We start from the raw sequence: 18179 nt of genomic DNA on the forward strand, positions 1-18179 counted from the left end.
TAAACAACAAGTGGATATATGTCAATTCCAATTTTTTAAGCAAATCCATCAATAGTCTAAAGGGGTAACTCCTCTTTAAAAGTCAGTCCTCTGGGCCCCCTGAACATAATGTGAGATAAGCTCTTACTTCCAGACAAAGAGACTTCAGATAAGGGACAAACTGACAGCATACCGGTTACAAATTAATAATCGTCTTTTAAAACACTTGGGTTATTCAAGGTTCATCACCTCTTAGCCCCACATTAGTGGGTGCAGACCGGCTATTGGTCCCACCTTGACACATTCCCCACCTGTTCACTGTTTGGAAGATCTGGTTACAAATCATGTGCCAGACACTGGGCTTGCCTGTAACATGTGGGTTTAAAACTTCCCACCCCTAAGAACTTGAACTCAATTTTTTTTTTTTCTCCCCTGAAGAGTAACTCAAAAGTTTTTCTTCTGCTTTTGTTTTCTCTGAGAACTCAGTTTACTGCACCAAATGCTGCTAGTTTAGTTTTGGCATTCATGCACTGTTTCAATTTGTTAATCTCTTGCTTAAGAAATTAACTGAATTTGAAAACGCACGTACAAGTGGTACGGACAATGTCGTGCTTTATAAAGAGACTTACTACAAATCATGTACATGCTTTCTCGTTCAAACACAAACAAGGGCTACAACACCAACAGAGAGACCCCACTCCCCAAATCTACATATCCCCCCCCCAATATACACACACCCTCCGCCCACAGGTTCAATCAAACGTCTACTCCATATCAGGGATCTTTGAAATTCGGTGAGAAATTATCAAGGATGAATCAGACGTGGACTTTTCAGGGACAACTTGTAAATTCTAATTTCTAGTGGATTAGACCATGTAAAGAGCTGCCAGGCAGTGACAGCCAATGACACCAGTGGTTAATGACGACAGCAGGGTAGCCATCAAACCAGGGTCAGAGCACCTTCTTAGACTCAAACAGCTAACTTAGACATGACCATTTTCCTTTTCTTCCTACCCGCCCTCCACTGAGCATCACCCTACACAGGGAACTGTTTTCATGTCATCCCTGTTCTTGAAGAATTTTAAACTAGTCAGTCAGTTCAGTCACTCAGTCGTGTCCGACTCTTTGCGACCCCATGAACCGCAGCATTCCAGGCCTCCCTGTCCATCATCAACTCCCAGAGTCCACCCAAACCCATGTCCATTGAATCAGTGATGCCATCCAACCATCTCATCCTCTGTCGTCCCCTTCTCCTCCTGCCCGCAATCTTTCCCAGCAAACAAGTAAACCCCTTTAAAAAGTGTAACTCAAGCAGCTGAACCTTTTTCGCTCCCTCCTAACAGACACTAAACAACCATCTGGCCCAGGAAATTCGGCATATCCAGCTCTCACTGCAGAGCGGGCTATGGGTGTGGGACAGGGGAGGGGGTGTGGGGATGTGACCCTGATGGGCACAGGGGTACCGTGAAGACAGAAAAGGACACACTGGCCTGGTACCAGCAATAATGATGTGACTTCAGGACGCCAACCCCACAAGAAGGCAGTTTCCAGGCCTCATAAGATCTGTCTTACATCACAGGCCCTTAAACTGTGATATAAATATTAGTCATTATTACAAGTGATAAAAAGTACGTATTAATAGATGGCAACTCACAAGTTCACCTTGTCAATATATATTAAACATATTTATATGTGTGGACACACATGGCTTGCTTTTGAACATGAAAAATCTTTGAAAGTATGCCTTTGGAAAAGAAAATATATTTATACATTGGAGCCACTTTATTATTTTATCTATGGTTTTTCCAATAGTCATATATGGATGAGAGTTGCACTATAAAGAAGGCTGAGTGTAGAAGAACTGATGCTTTTGAACTGTGGTGTTGGAGAAGACTCTTGAGAGTCCCTTGGACTGCAAGGAGATCCAACCAGTCAATCCTAAAGGAGATCAGTCCTGAACTTTCATTGGAAGGACTGATGCTGAAGCTGAAACTCTAATACTTTGGCCTCCTGATGTGAAAAGCCAATTCAGTGGAAAAGACCCTGATGTGGGAAAGACTGAAGGCAGGAGAAGGGGGCAACAGAGGATGAGATGGCTGGATGGCATCACTGACTCGATGGACATGAGTTTGGGTGAACTCCGTGAGTTGGCGATGGACAGGGAGGCCTGGCGTGCTGTGGTTCATGGGGTCGGAAACAGTCGGATACGACTGAGCGACTGAACTGAACTGAAGTAAAAAAAAGAAAAAAGAAGTCCAGATACACTTGAGTCCATGAATGGGCAGTGAATCTGTGAGCTAAACACAGGCCCTTCACCCCACCCCCACCCCCACCCTCCCACCTGCAGGACCAAAATGCTTCCTTTTTAAGTTTTATTGTTTTATTTAATTTTAGTGGCGCTGGGTCTTTGCTGCTGTGCGGGTTTTTCTCTAATTGTGGCACACGGCCTTAGTTGCCCCGAGGCATGTGAGATCTTCCTGGACCGGGAATCGAACCTGTGTCTCCTGAACTGGCAGACGGATTCTTTACCACCGAGCCACCAGGGAAGCCCCCAGTGCTTTAACAACATGGTTAAGGCTCTGGGCTCTTGGCTCCCAGACTGGGACTCAGAGAAGGCGAGTGCCTTTGGTTGAGCTACGTGACTCTTCTCGAGTTCTTTAGCTACAGAACTTCCCAGTTTTTTATCTTGAAGATTAAAGTGGATGGCTGTTGTTAATTATTTCTAAGTACTGAGAATACTCCCCACTTGGCTGACACCTACTTTTACCAACTAACAATGAAAGAGCTGATGATCAACAAATTAAAATGCATGTCATCTAATTAGGCCTTCCTTGGTGGCTCAGATGGTAAAGTGTCTGCTTGCAAGGCGGGAGACCTGGGCTCCACCTCCGGGTCAGAAAGATCCCCTAGAGAAGGAAATGGCAACGCACTCTAGTACTCTTGCCTGGAAAATTCCATGGACCGAAGAGTCTGGTAGGCTACAGTCCATGGGATTGCAAAGAGTTGAACACAACCAAGCAACTTCACACACATAAAACCCTAATTTTACTTTAAAAAACTTATTTTCATGTAAATAAAAATATTTTAAGGATAAAACTCACAACAGAGATGGAAGTTACAGTACTCCGGATGAGGCACGCCCCAGCACACAGGGGACCTGCCCACTGCCTGGGACGTTCTGGAAGCCCAGTGGGGAAGCTTCGTCACTCGCCATCCCAGAGTATTAACCAGCTTATTATGCATGAGATGAATTCATTTATTCATGGAGAGGTCACACCTGCAAACCTCCATCAATGTACAAGCAAAGCCATCACATGGAGAAGACACTCATCCACGTGACTAAATTCCAATCCTCTGTCGGAACTGTGGTGTTGGAGAAGACTCTTGAGAGTCCCTTGGACAGCAAGGAGATCCAACCAGTCCATCCTACAGGAAATCAGTCTTGAATGTTCTTTGGAAAGACTGATGCTGAAGCTCAAACTCCAATACTTTGGCCACCTGATGTGAAGAACAGACTTATTGGAAAAGACCCAGATGCTGGGAAAGATTGAAGGAGGGAGAAGGGGATGACAGAGGATGAGATGGTTGGATGGCACTAATGACTCAATGAGTTTGAGTTTGGACATGAGTTTCACATGAGTTGGACTTGAGTTGGAGCTCCAGGAACTGGTGATGGACAGGAAGATCTGGCATGCTGCAGTCCATGGGGTCACAAAGAGTTGGACAGGACTGAGCGACTGAACTGAACTGACATCAGGGATGGGCAGAAATTCTGGGAAAGGCCATGGAGCGAGTGTCTGGGACTTTCCTGGCCACCAGATATCACGGGAAGCACTCACTTCTGTGGTCACACCCATGGGCAAATCAGCCCTCCCGCAGCCTGTGAAAAAAAACGTCTGTTATTAGAGACAGGCTGCGGGCTGGGCTTGGACCCTGGGTCCCGTCTGGGGACCTTGCATCACTTAACCCCTTGGGGGTGTCCACGCTTCTGTGGCTGACAGCTACGCGCCCGCTAGAGGTCACCTCTCAGGAGAGCCCCGCATTCTTCCCTACACAATTCTTCATCCACTCACTAAGGGTCAAGGAGCTGCAGGCGTTGGCCCCGCACAGTTTTCTGTTGGGGGGGGGTCTGCTCCCCAGCACAGGTGGGGCCGGTCCGCGTAAATGTAAGGTGAGGGATGAAAGGGACACAGGCTCCCGGGGTCTGGGGCTGTCCTCGGCAGCATCCTGAGCTGTAAGGGGCAGGCAGGGCTAAACAGGATAAACGCGGAGACACAGAAGAGGCTGATGACTGGTTACCTGGGAGGCAGATAAGCGGAGGGAGGGCAAGCTGGTACAGCTGACTGCTGAGGCAAGTGTAAGAGAATGCAAAGCTAAAAAGTGGACGCCAAGGTTCGAAATTCAATAAAATGATAAAAGCAAGCACGCAACTCCTGCGATTTCACCAAAACTCGCTTGGACATTTAAAAGGAGGGCATACGTTGCCTGGTTTGGTGCCGTGCTGGGAGCAACTCTGCATTACTGCTCTTCTGGGCTCAAGCAGTCTCTCCAGGACTGGTGCACCGTAAGACGCCGGGACCCCGGCAGTAAGGGAACCTCTGATGAGAACTCGCCCGGCCGCCCTGCTCGGCCCCCAGCACACCTCGGCACCAGAGCTAGGGATGCGAAGCTCGGTGTAACCCAGATTCACCCAGAAGAGGCGGTGGCCGAGGATTCGCTTCCCGCCCCTCCCATCAGAAACGGGACCCTTTGCCAGGAGCACCCTTGTCTCAGGCCTGGGATGCTAACCACCCCCAGAGCCCCCAGCCCCGACCTGGGGGGGTTGGGGAGAGCACCCGCTCCCGGCTGACTGCCTCCCCACCCCCACCTCGTGCTCCTCTCCACCTGCACTCCCCTCTCTCCCCCAGCCTCTCATCTGCCATCAGGAGCCTGGCCATGACTGTTTATCCCAAGGGCAACCTTCGGCTCCTTCAGGAGAATTCCCCACCTGAGGCACGGCCGTCCTGGAGGTGACAGATCTAGACTGAGGCGACAAGAAGTAACTTCCAAACACTGGCGCCGGCTCCCGCCACCAGGCCCAATGAGCTGTTACTTTTGGCCAGATCCGACTCTCTGTTCTTTCCGTTTCCTGTCTTCCTAACATGAAACCTTTCAGTCAGTTCAGTCGCTCAGTTGTGTCCGACTCCTTGCGACCCCATGGACTGCAGCTCACCAGGCCTCTCTGTCCATCACCAACTCCCGGAGCTTACTCAAACCCATGTCCATCGAGTCAGTGATGCCATCCAACCATCTCATCCTCTGTCGTCCCCTTCTCCTCCCACCTTCAATGTTTCTCAGCATCAGGGTCTTTTCCAATGAGTCAGCTCTTCACATCAAGTGGCCAAACTACTGGAGTTTCAGGGTCAATATCAGTCCTTCCAATGAACACTCAGGACTGTTCTCCTTAGGATGGACTGGTTGGATTTGCTTGCAGTCCAAGGGACTCTCAAGAGTCTTTTCCAGCACCACAGTTCAAAAGCATCGATTCTTTGGCGGTCAGCTTTCTTTATAGTCCAACTCTCACATCCATACATGACTACTGGAAAAACCATAGCCTTGAATAGACAGACCTTCGTTAGCAAAGTGATGTCTCTGCTTTTTAATATGCTGCCTAGGTTGGTCATAACTTTCCTGCTTCATGGCTGCAGTTACCATCTGCAGTGATTTTGGAGCTCCCCAAAATGAAGTCTGCCAATGTTTCCACTGTTTCCCCATCTATTTGCCATGAATTGATGGGACCAAATGCCATGATCTTAGCTTTCTGAATGTTGAGCTTTAAGCCAACTTTTTCACTCTCCTCTTTCACTTTCATCAAGAGGCTCTTTAGTTCTTCACTTGTTGCCATTTAAACCTTTTTTTTTTTAAAAGGCAGAAAGAAGACTGAGCATCTACAGTGAAGCAGAAATGATGCGTGTGTGTGTGCGTGAGATGTGGTCTGTGTATAAAGAACGGTCCATGATAATGGTCCATCTATGCACAAAGAGGTCACTGACGGGACACACGGAACTGGCTGCCAGACTGTCTCAGGGCGGATGCTCACGCGTCCCCTAAGTGCGGCCCGGCGCTGAGGGGCCCCTCCCGCGGGCAGGGCCCAGGCCCCCGCCCCCCGCGCGCACCCACACGGCGTGCACGTACCGTCCTGGAAGACCCGCTCCACGTTCAGCCCGTACGTGGCGCACGTCTCGTAGTATGTGCACCTCTTCAGGTCGCTGGACAGCTTCCGCGCCCGGGCATCGTCGATGACCCGCGGGTTGGTGGAGCTGATGGCGTCTGCAACAGACGGACAAGAAGAGGCGACACGGTGACCCTGAGCGGCCTGCGGGCGCCCGGCACCCACGGCCCCGGAGCTCAAAGGCCGCCCCTTACTCAGCAGTGAGGGGACTATTCGCAGGACCTGGAGTGATCAAAGCATAGTTTATCCCCACTCAGCTCAGACATCAGATGGCCAGCTGTCCCAGAGGGCCCTGTTCCTGAACGGGAAATAAAAGCATGTCCGCAAAGACCGGGAGGGAAGGGTGAAATGCAACAGTGTTAGTCCCTCAGCCATGTCTGACTCTGCGACCCCATGGACTGTATCCCACCAGGCTCCTCTGTCCATGGGATTCTCCAGGCAAGAACACTGGAGTGGGTTGCCATGTCCTTCTCTAGGGGATCTTCCCGACCCAGGAATCAAACCTGGGTCTCCCGCATTGCAGGCGGATTCTTTACCGTCTGAGCCACCAGGGGAGGGAAGGGTAAGGGTTAAATAAACGTGGTTCCCGAAGAAAACTGCATGGTCACTACGTGCAGTGGCCATCTATGCATAAGCACCCACGAAAGACACCCCGTCCACCAGCACCAACCCCTCCAGGCACCCTTGGCCGCTGGACACACACTGGCGGAGCCCCCGCAGGCGCCTGTCCTGTTTGGGCACAGGGAAACCCCAGCGAACCAGAGGGACAGAAGCCTGTGCTCTCATGGAGGGGGCGTCAGGTCAGCCGGGGAGGGGGCGGAAAGTGAGACAGAGCCGAGGAAGGACCGGGGGTGTAGGTGGGGTGCAGGGCGGCAGACGGGTTGGGGAAGGCAGGGGTCAGGGAAGCGCGCCTGCAGGAGGTGGCGAGGGGTGGCGGGGTCTGGGGCAGGGGGCGGCCAAGCGTCTGGGGTTTAAGGGCGATCCAAGGCCGAGAGCAGGAGTGGGAGGTGACCTGGGGCGCAGGAGGGGGCCACAGACTGAGCGAGCCTCACTGGGTCTCAACAGACGGCCTGGGTGGGCGGGCAGGGCACACCCCCACCTCCTGCAGGATCTGTGTACGGATGGGGAGATCTGAGCAGCAAAACAGACATTGGGCACCAGCCACTGGTCTCCGGATAAAATGAACCCCACGCCCGCCCTATTTTTTTTTAGCTTGGCCTGTGTGAGCCCCGTTTCCATTGGTTCCATGACTCCTGAGTTACAGGGAGGGGGAGGGGGTTGGGGGGCAGCCATGCCCGGGCACGCAGGACCAGAGGAAGGGCCGAGATGCTCCAGCCACGGTGGTACCGTGAGATGAAACGGGCTTTTCAGGGACTGTTCCTGACGTGGCATTTTCCCCCCGGGCCTGAAGGCTCCTGAGGTACAGGAAACAGCCAAGAGCTCTCTGAAGAAAAGCCCACCAGTGGGAATCTTCTCTGCTAGTCCAGGAAACAGCAGCAGACAAGACACGACCAACCTCGTAAATGCTTGCCACAGCACAGTAAGTGCACAAGGCGCGCAGCTTTTTCAGCGTTAGATAAGAGAGGCATCTCGGGGGTGATACACTGATTCTGTTTTCACTTTCTCTTTTTCCTTACTCCCTGTTTGCGTTTCCTAGCCCCATGGAACAGGTTTAACTGACAGGAAAACTATGACTCAGACCCCTGGCAAGGTCTGTCAGAGGGATTAATTCAAACAGTCTCTCATCCTGTCTCACCTACGGGTTAATACACCTGGCTTGATTTCATAAGACCGAAGGAAAAGAAGTATTTTTTTTAAGGTGGAGACATCTTTTAAGAAAATAGTAGAAAAACAGAAACCCAGGAATTTCAAACGCTATGGTGTATGTAAACTAGAAAATAAATGCTTAGAATTTATCCTGACCAGGGTTCCCACAATGACCCAGGCCTCCTTTCCTGGTGGGTGCCCACCCCATTTCTGTCCCACCGTGGCTTCCACGACACGGCGTCACGTGTCAGAAACAGACCCTACGCTGGAGCACTCTTTTTGTCTCACGTTTCACTCCTGTGACTCGACATCTTTTATCTTTTTTTACAGATCAGGTTTCACCCTCAAATCAATGCGATCCGCCTATCTCTAAAAAAGGCCATGTTTAACAAACACCATCGCCTCGGCCGTGGTGAAAATGCTCCAGCTCCCCATCAGGACCCGGGAGAGAGCACGTCCACCCGCCACTGGGTGAGGCCCCACACCCCACGTGTCCTTCAACAATGAACTTGAATCTCCTTCATCTTCACCCCATAACCTCCGACAGGGCCAGAGGTCCCAACCACCTCGGGGGGGTGGGGGTGGATCTGAGATGCCCTCACAGCTATCTCTGATGCCCCATGCAGTCTGCACAGCAGTAGGATCTGTGTGCAGGGTTCACAGAACATGAACCCACAGGGAGCTAATGGTCCCCGAGGGTGGAACCTTCCAGAAGCCTGCACTCACTCCACTTTCCCACCATGGGGGCTTCTAGGGGCTCTGGGAATCGGAGGTCTGGGTAATGCCCCTCAGGTGAGGACTGTCCTTCCTGAAAACACTCAAGTCCCGCTCCTTTGGGGCATGGCTTTGCTGAAGTCCCAACAGGTCTGAGACAAGCCCTCTAGTCACAGATGCTTATAAAACTGAGGGAATGAAAGGGGGCTGGTTCCTGCCCTCAGGGTCCCCGGAAGGACTTCCCCAGCCTATGGAGCCATCTCCAGGGCACCCTGAGACCCAGATCATCCTGGCGGGAGACGAGGTCGGACTCCCCTTCAGCTGGGACGGGACACACAGAGGCGACATGCACCTCCAAGGTCAGCGGCCGGCAAAGACACCTGCCGACCACCCCAGCAGGACCTCAGGAAGGTGGACCACACGTGGAAATGGAAGGAAGGAAACCAGCCACGTGCCTGACACTGCTGTGCCCATGGAGGCCCCCAGGGCCTCATGAGATTTCCTCCCTCCAAGGCCTGGCAGCGTCAAAGTCAACGGCAGTCCAGAGGCAGGGAGCCTGGGTTTGCATGGCCCCCAAACTCACCACTCTCTACACCCAAACACACGGCAGCAGAAGAAAGAGAGCAAACCGGTCAAAACAGCTTTCTGGCTTGGACTGAATGCCTATCTCCCCTTTACTCCAGGGACCCTACTGCACAAAGGCATTGTGTGTCCTGAGCGTAGACCCCTGAACCCAGGGAGCCAGTAAGGAGATGCCCACATAGACTGTGCTTTGGCTCAGAAATGCCCTGGGCAGGCCTGCAGGGAAAGGTGGCTCACTGAAAATTAACTGCCTCGATCTCCAGGCAGCTTGGGAAAGCAAGATCTGATTTTAGATGAGCTCCCCACTATAAAACGTTATCTGTCAAGAAGTTTTAGTCCCTTCACTGTACATCCAAAAGTATCACAACATTGTCTGTTAATCAGCTATAACCCAATACAAAATAAAAAGTTAAAAAAATATATATTTTAGAAAGTCAAACACCCAATCCTGCAAGCATCCAAACACACACCAAAGGGCTCCTGTGGGCGCGCCTTGTCTTGCAGTGATCACTAGAGGGCGCGTTGGGCATTAAAAATCTCTCATGTCAGCTGAGTGCAGAATTGATGCTTTTGAGCTGCGGTGTTGAAGAAGACTTTAGAGTCCCTTGGACTGAAAGGAGATCAAACCAGTCCATCCTAAAGGAGATCAGTCCTGAGTGTTCACTGGAAGGACTGATGCTGAAGCTGGAACTCCAACACTTTGGCCACCTCATGCGAAGAACTGACTCACTGGAAAAGACCCTGATGCTGGGAAAGATCGAAGGCAGGAGGAGAAGGGGACGACAGAGGATGAGATGGTTGGATGGCAATACTGACTCAATGGACATGGGTATAGGTGGACTCCTGGAGTTGGCGATGGACAGGGAGGCCCGGAGTGCTAGGTTTCATGGGGTCGCAAGGAGTCGGACATAACTGAGTGACTGAATGGACTGAACTGAACTGATGTCCCAAGCTGGTCTAAAACAGCCTCTGCTCTGAAGGCTTCAGTTATGAGACCACTGGTCACGACACATACGCTCCAGGGGGGGCACAATATGGTGAGGTCCTCTCCATGAAACCCCAACTCACATTTTACATCTAGCACCCTGAGAAGATGCCTTTAGTTTATTCCACACTTTTTTTTTCTCCTGGCACACTTCCCCACTCCATCGTGGCTTATCCTACCAAGGCGCAGATTACCCTGCTCTCAGTTACATCAGATCTGGTGCCTGCATATAGCTAACTGGTCCTGCTGCTCAAACACAGCGCGTTTCCTATCTGAAGAAGTCTCACATCAGGGCACGCAAGGGCAGACCGGGTGTGCTCATTGCAAAGGAGTTAACAAAAACAGGACCTGCACCAAGAGATGAAGGGATAAATCCAGGGTTTCTTGGACGTGATCATTTTTTAAGTTCCTCATTTTTCTGACAAAGCGGTTTTAAAGTTAACCTTCATCTGGTTTCCCTCCCTGGTAGCTCAGCTGGTAAAGAATCCGCCTGCAATGTGGGAGACCTGGTTTCAATTCCTGGGTCAGGAAGATCCCCTGGAGAAGGGAATGGTTACCCACACTCTAGTATTCTGGCCTGGAGAACTCCATGGACTGTACAGTCCATGGGGTCGCAAAGAGTCAGATATGACTGAGCGACTTGCACTTTCATCTGACTTTCTAAAACAGTCTCGGTGATCCCTTGGTTAAGTCCCCAGCAGATATCAGCACGTCAATGAATCTATGATCAGAAGTGTCTGAGGTGATGTCACTTTACTAAGAGGTCAAGTTTTATGTGACCTAGAAAAAAAAAATACAAAACGTACCCATGCAGTAAGATTCTATGCTCTCTGAGGGATCTGCTAAAAATGAGATTTGATCATAAGACATTAAGAAATACAGCAGAATAAAACGAAACTCGGCAATGTATGAAAAATCAGCATTAAAGGTGCAAACGTTAACAGAAGTAACTTTTTCGGTTGCTTATAAATCACATTACTTTATGACAGAGAGAATTAAGATGCCCTAATATAGAAATTAGACTTTCTTTCTGAAGCCGTTGGGGGTGTAGCGGTGTGTTTTGTTTTCAAGTTGCCAAGTGATTTCTCCACTGAACCAAATGAGGAGACGGGATGATTGCCATTTCAGGGATTCTCCCTGTAAAAAGTAAGACTTCAGCAGGAAATCATTTCTTCTTTAAACCACCTGCAAACCACCCCCGTCTCTGAAAATGCAGGCCGGGAAGCCACTGACGGCTCGGCGGCCAGAGCCCTGTGAGCCCCCTTGCCCGGAGATGCCACTCACCCTGGGTGCCCACCAGGACCAGCGGGTGGAGATGCCACTCACCCTGGGTGCCCACCAGGACCAGCGGATGGAGATGCCACTCACCCTGGGTGCCCACCAGGACCAGCGGGATCTCGCTCGTGTTCCGGTAGCTGGCCATGCGGCTGTAGTAGTGGTAGACGGTCTGGAAACTGATCTCGTCCTCCAAGCTGAAGACGAATATGACGGCGTCCACCCACATGGCAAACTGGGGAGAGAGAGGGCAGGTGAGCAGGGGCAAGGAGACGGAGTGAAGGCCAGCATCGGGTCAGCTCCGTGAGCACAGGGCGGGGGCCATGCGGGCATCCGGCTTCTACGGAAACCCACTTCTGAAGCATTGCTAACGCCCTTCTCGTCCTCGGCATGACACACCTGGGGTGGCGCCCGCGCCTGCTTCCCCCCCAGGCCACTGTGTCTCCAAAGTCAAACCAGACCTTCTTCCCCATGGGAATGTCCACCCCCGTCCCGACTCAGCCGATGGAAAGCAGACCCAGCGTTCACAGAGCCAGCCTGGGGACCGATACACACGGTGACCCTGAAGCTTCCTGCTGCACCCCAAACTGCCTGCAGAGCATCCCCAGGAAGCCACGCTGGGACCCTGAGATGGGGCTCCTCCTCTGGGGGCCCAAGGCCCAGAAGTCCTCCACCCCCAGGGCCAACAACTCTGTCAACAGAAGAGGTCTTTGTATTGTGAAGATCTGCCACGGATGTATCACAGCACCCTTCATGGGAATTACAGCCCACTGCCAGAGACATTTAACCAAACCAGTGAACAAAATGAGCATATAGGAGGGGGAAAGCAAAAACCCCACGGTGGCCCGGCTCTTCTATCATTTTATTCTTGTTTTACCTGCATTCGGCTGAACTCACATCAGACCCTCTTTCTGGCCAAGCAGCCGGAGGCACACGTTAGCTCATCTAATACCCATAGTCCCCTTGGGAAGTTGGAGCCAAGCGAGCCAAGTACCCCGGGACTCAGAGCTCCCCAGGGTCACACACATGGCACCAGGCACCGTCTGGAGCCAGACGCCCTCCTCTTCAATGAAAGACCCAAGTGAAAATGCAGGGGAAAAAAATCCCATGTGCTTTCTCTAAAAGAAGCTGCAGCTCCGAGACAAGTTCTGATGGTCAGGGCATCAGCTCTAATACATTCGGGGAAAGTTTCCGTTGGTTAAGCTGGCGTGCTAAGTCGCTTCAGTCATGTTCGACTCTTTGCGACCCCATGGACTGCAGCCCTTCCAGGCTCCTCTGTCCATGGGATTCTCCACGCAAGGACACTAGAGTGGGTTGCCATGCCCTCCTCAGGAGATCTTCCTGACCCAGGGATCAAACCGGCATCTCTTACTTCTCCTGCATTGGCAGGTGGGTTCTTTACCATTAGCACCACCTGGGAAGCCCAAGCTCTGACTTCTACATAGAAATGAGAAGGGTATTCAGTTACCCGTGGGGGTTTTATGTGACAGGACCATCTGAAGTTCAGATGGTAACGACTAAACAACAATAACAGCGATCATGGCTGATGAAACCTTCAGGGTGGGGTGGTGCTCTGAGCTCCCAATTCCTCAAGCTGGAGTTCCCTCGCCAGGGTGGACCTGGAGCCCCTGGGGCCTGTCTCATCATTAACTCTGGGCCAGGGCGGCTGGCTCGCTGGTCTACCACAGGAGTCAGGAAAGCAAGCACCGTGTCTGTGCGTCTCTGGACCCACCAGTGTCCGTCCCTGGATGGCAGCGGCCCTGGAGCCACTCAGCCAGCTCCGACACGCATTTCTGCACGTCTCTCACCTTTCTTCGTAGACTCTTTTAACGGTCAGAGCCGAGGTGTGCTCTCTGAGTGTGAAACTGTCCCTGCACACTCCGAAACATGTACGAGCTGGAAAGGTGGAAAATCACCCCCGGTGACTCCCACACTTCACCGACGTCATTCACCTGTTACCAGCCGCCGCTGAGGAAGCCCTCGTGACAGCAAGACACATGTCCCATGGGTGAAGGTCGACTAAGAGTCATTTAGCGTAACTGCCATCACAAACCTTCAGGACACTGTCAGATGTCAAGCCCGTCCTGCTCGAAGTAACAGACATGCACTGACCACTCTCACAGCTTCATAACCTACTTTTCTCCATGTTTAACCTGTCTTTAATGTTTCCTTATCACTATCGTTAACTATGCTGTTTCATCAAAGCTAAAGAAATCTTTTCCATACTTCACATCTTTGCTATCAGAGTGTACCTGAAGGACTGCTTTCTTTCCTGACTTGACAGTATTTCTCCTTTAAATAGTGGCATAGCTTATAATCAGTGACACTTTAAACTCACTGGAACGTGGTATCTCCACACCATTTTTCTGTAGAGCCACACACCCCTCAGCATATGGAGTTCGAGAGCTTTAACAACCCCCATATTCAACACCGTTCACTTAAATCACTAAATTTAAGTGCACTTTCACAAACGGGTAAGTTCAAGAAAGAACACTAGGGGTATTTTTCATATTAAGTTTGCCTTAATCAGTCTTGACTATTACTAGCCTATACCTCCTTTAAAGTGTTTAGCTGGTAAATTATTATAGAAATAAAGCCATAAACTAAGGAGTGAGTAAACCAAAGAAAGAAATTTTTCACACTCAGGCTGTTTTTTTTTTCCTCCACAATGCCCATGGTTCAAGGAACTCTCACAGAAGTCACACCAAGGTGCAGCCTCTGGTTTTCAGTGAGAATGACCTGGGCTGTGAAGCCTGGTGGGCAGCCTGGTGGTGGTGTGCAGATTTCCAACTTCCCCCCAGCTTTCTAAGTGACTGCACTGCTACACAGGAAATGGCAACCCACTCCAGTATTCTCTCCTGGAGAATCCCTTGGACAGAGGAGTCTGGCGGGCTACTGTCCATGGGGGTCACAAAGGGTCAGACACGACTACAGTGACTTAGCATGCTCTCGAGATGAAACACTTATAAGAAAAGGGTGGGAAGCTACAGAAACTTCCAGATGCCAATGCCACTGAGTTGACAGCTCAGTGCAAAAATCTGCTCTTCCCTCCTTCTTAGAAACACAAAGGGAAAATCAGTCACACAGACCAAACTGCCCCTCCAAGTTTCTGTCTGCAGAAAAACAGAATTAGCCTCTCCAAAACTAGACCGCATATTAAAGCAAAGAGACATTGCTTTGCCAACAAAGGTCCATATAGTCAAACAAAGCTATGGTTTTTTCAGTGGTCATGTAAAAAAAGATGTGAGAGTTGGACTATAAAGAAAGCTGACCACCAAAGAATTGATGCTTTTGAACTGTGGTGCTGGAGAAGACTCTTGAGAGTCCCGTGGACTGCAAGAAGATCCAACCAGTCCATCCTAAAGGAAATCAGTGCTGGGTGTTCATTGGAAGGACTGAGGCTGAAGCTGAAATTCCAATACTTTGGCCACCTCATGTGAAGAGCTGACTCATTTGAAAAGACCCTGATGCTGGGAGGGATTGAAGGTAGGAGGAGAAGGGGACGACAGAGGATGAGATGGTTGGATGGCATCTCTGACTCGATGGACATGAGTTTGAGCAGGCTCCGGGAGTTGGTGATGGACAGGGAGGCCTGGCGTGCTGCGGTCCATGGGGTCGCAGAGTCGGACACGGCTGAGCGACTGAACTGAACTGAAAAAGCTCAGTCACGGGAAGCGTTTCCAGGGGCCTCTCTCTCACCTCTTCTGGGCACGCCTGTGGAGTCAGACCCTCAGGGAGGGACGAGAGGCGTGCGGGGTCCCGGTGTGGGTGCTGTGCTCACCTGGGCCTCCGGGGGGCCGCCTTCATCCCGGATCAGCAGCAGATAGCTTTGTCCGTCCACTACAATCTCTTTCTTGAACCTGCCACCTGCCACACACACACAAAACACCTTGTTACACAGGAAAGACAGAGCATGGGGAGGGAGAACAGACGTGGGCTTCACTTGTGGAAAAATACGCCCTAGACTGCGGCCCTGGAGGCAGCCCTGAGTGTTTAGGAGTAGCTTCAGATCTGTCTCCAGCAACCACTGGGCTTTGGAAGGACTACTGCCACTCCAGGTTCCAATAGTCATCTTTAAGAACCCATGATCGTTTGGAGTTAGAACACACAGGCTCCATGCAAGGCCAGGATCGCTCGGGGCTCAGGAGGGTGGAGCGCTCATGCAGGCTTTGTGTGTCGATTCGGGATGTCTCTCTCCCTGGGAACCCGGCTGATACAGAGTCCAGAAATGGAGAGCACCGAAATTCTCATTCTCTCCTTGGGTTCAGGAAACCGAAAGGAAATTTTCATGTGCTGTGAACAGGGTTGGGGGCCTGGTCTCCACCACGTGGACAAATCCCAGGGCTAGGAATCTCTGTATTCTCCTCAAGGGAAACCCAGTTCTTGAAAGGAAAACACACAACAGCATGGGGATGGCGTTTCCGTGCTCACAGGGCACAAGGGAGACGGGCTGCTACCACACACGGGTTAGACAGAGACTACGGGATGACACCTGCGCGAGACACAGCGGGGCAGCTGGCCACAGACAGCGTTAGAGACCACGCTGGGTTAGGGGCGGGGAGCCCCCGGGGCCCCTCCGGAACGCTGGTGGGGCAGGGGGACGGCCACGTGGAAGGCACAGCCGCCTCCAGCACCTCCCATCGGCGTCCGGGGTCGGACTGCCAGCCCTTCCCCTGGACAGCGGGAAACATGCCCACCGCTAGGCTCCTCTGCCACCTCCAGAGACAGACCACCTCTCCACCTTCTGCGCTCTGTGCCCACCCCTTCCCCGGGCTTGGGAATTCGTGGTCTCAAAGAGAGGAACACGTCTCATTTCAACTCCCCGGGCACAGGGGCCTTCCAGAAACACCAGCGAACTGACAACCCCGAGTAACTGGACACCCCCCGAGAACCACACTGCCAGAACATCTCCGGCCCCAGAGGCTGTGGGTCGGGTCCCTTGCTAGCCCGAGTGCCATCTGCTTCGGCGCCACAGTGACCCCTGGACCATGCCGGCCTTCCCTCCCACAGTTCCAGGGTTCCCGAAGAAGGATCGGAGGCCTGCATGTGGGCTGAGGCCCCGTGAGGCTGGGGCGGGGGGCTGGGTGGGAGGTCACAGGGGTAAGTGAGCACGCACGCACACACGGCCACTCCCACTCGGGCCCCCCTGTAACGGGCAAGACGCGCTTGCTTACACAGCAAAACTCAAAGAGCAAAGAAAGCCTTCCAATAAGACAGATGAATTCTCCTTTTGGCCCCCTCACTGTTGATACGGGAAAAATAAGAGGGAGCACTGCATGGAGAAGCGCCAGAAGGACACACGGGTGATGGCGCCGGGATAGCGCGTGTGCGCTAGACCACAGAGGGCTGCACGTGCGCTTCCGGCTGTGGGTGGACCCACAGTGGGGTCCCTGCACCCCCGCAGCTCCGCAAAATGAAGGCGCCATGAGCCCTGGCATCTTAGCACACGCGGAAGCCGGCCCCTGCCTGGTGAACACAGGTTCCACCTCCACGAGGCCTCCCAGCTGCCCCGGGCATGCTGGGCTCAGGTGGCCAATTCCTCACCGATCTGCGTGGTCTCTGGGGTAGGAGGGGGGGTTCCCGCAGGACCAGCAGCCCTCCGCTGCCAGCCACTGCCCCCACCTCCCTGGGGAGCTGGCACCTGGTGGGCGTCACCACTCGGCTCCCCAGGAGTGACGCTGGCTGTTGGCCCTGCCCCTCCCCTGGGTCTCTGCGTCCTCTGTCTTACAGGGTAAGCACTTGATGGATTTCACATCTACTGTTTCATTCACCTTCTTTGATATGTTTCTGTAGAGTCACGGTTTACAAGTTATGTGTCCAAGTGATTAGATCACAATATTAACCTTAGGAAAGGTTTGCTCAGAATTCTTTCTGCTCCTCTGTTCCTGTGTAACTGCAAGCAAAGGCCTCTGGATCTAATTTGCATCAGCTCTAAAAGGGTGGGTGATTGTCTTCTCCTCCCCCTAAGGACACTTCCCATTCTAAAAATCACTGTATATTATTCCCCTCTAAAGCATGTAGTTAGTATGTATGTCTCTTCAGTATTTTACAATTGCAAATATTAGACACTTGCAGTGGACTCGTGTGTGTTTTCTGGTGTTGCATGTACATCAGGAAACAAATGAAACACTCAAGTGCATTTTCCGTGAACCCAAAGGTTTGATAATTAGGTAGAAATCAGCCAGGTGTTTAAGCACCCAGATTGCGAGAAAGAATAGGATTAAAAAGGTTATACGTAAACAATAAACTCCTGTTGCTGGTAGAGTGTCAGGCTCAGCGGGGACACAGACCAGTGAGTGCTGGAGCAACACAACCCAGCAGGCGAATAAAGACGACTGTAAAAGCCGTTTCCTATAGTTTACTCTAGAGACACAAAGGGAAGGAGCCCTGGGATGGAGGTGTGGGCGGCAGCAAGCTTGGCTACACGCATCAGGCCCACTGCCCTTGTTTTGTGAAATTCAAACCCACCATCTGATCCTAGCCACTGGATCTTTTCCTACTGAAATATTAGAGCACACCACCAAACTCTACGTCCAATTTCATTTTTAATGTAGATTTATAGATGTCTGTTTTCTAATCCGATTTCCAATAAAGTCATCCCTCGGAATCCACAGGCGGCTGCTTCCAAAATCCCCTACATGAAACGGTGAAGAATTTTCACACGAC

The 18179-nt window shown here is 51.7% G+C and overlaps 1 protein-coding gene across 7 annotated transcripts in view; it reads right to left on the reverse strand.

Moving 5' to 3' along the window:
- Positions 1-18179, reverse strand: part of AGAP1 (ArfGAP with GTPase domain, ankyrin repeat and PH domain 1) — a 570436-nt gene that overhangs the window by 331061 nt on the left and 221196 nt on the right. For all 7 annotated transcript variants that reach the window (XM_088835100.1, XM_088835099.1, XM_088835098.1 and 4 more), the window contains exons 4-6: positions 15295-15380; positions 11607-11748; positions 6154-6288 (exon numbers count right to left, since the gene is read on the reverse strand). In XM_088835100.1, the coding sequence (XP_088691226.1) occupies positions 6154-6288; positions 11607-11748; positions 15295-15380 (363 nt within the window). The remainder of the gene's footprint in view (positions 1-6153; positions 6289-11606; positions 11749-15294; positions 15381-18179) is intronic.

The sequence above is a fragment of the Moschus berezovskii genome, chromosome 4, assembly GCF_049115385.1.
Source record: "Moschus berezovskii isolate FMDL1 chromosome 4, NW_MosBer_1.0, whole genome shotgun sequence".
In the NCBI taxonomy this organism is placed as follows: Eukaryota; Metazoa; Chordata; class Mammalia; order Artiodactyla; family Moschidae; genus Moschus; species Moschus berezovskii.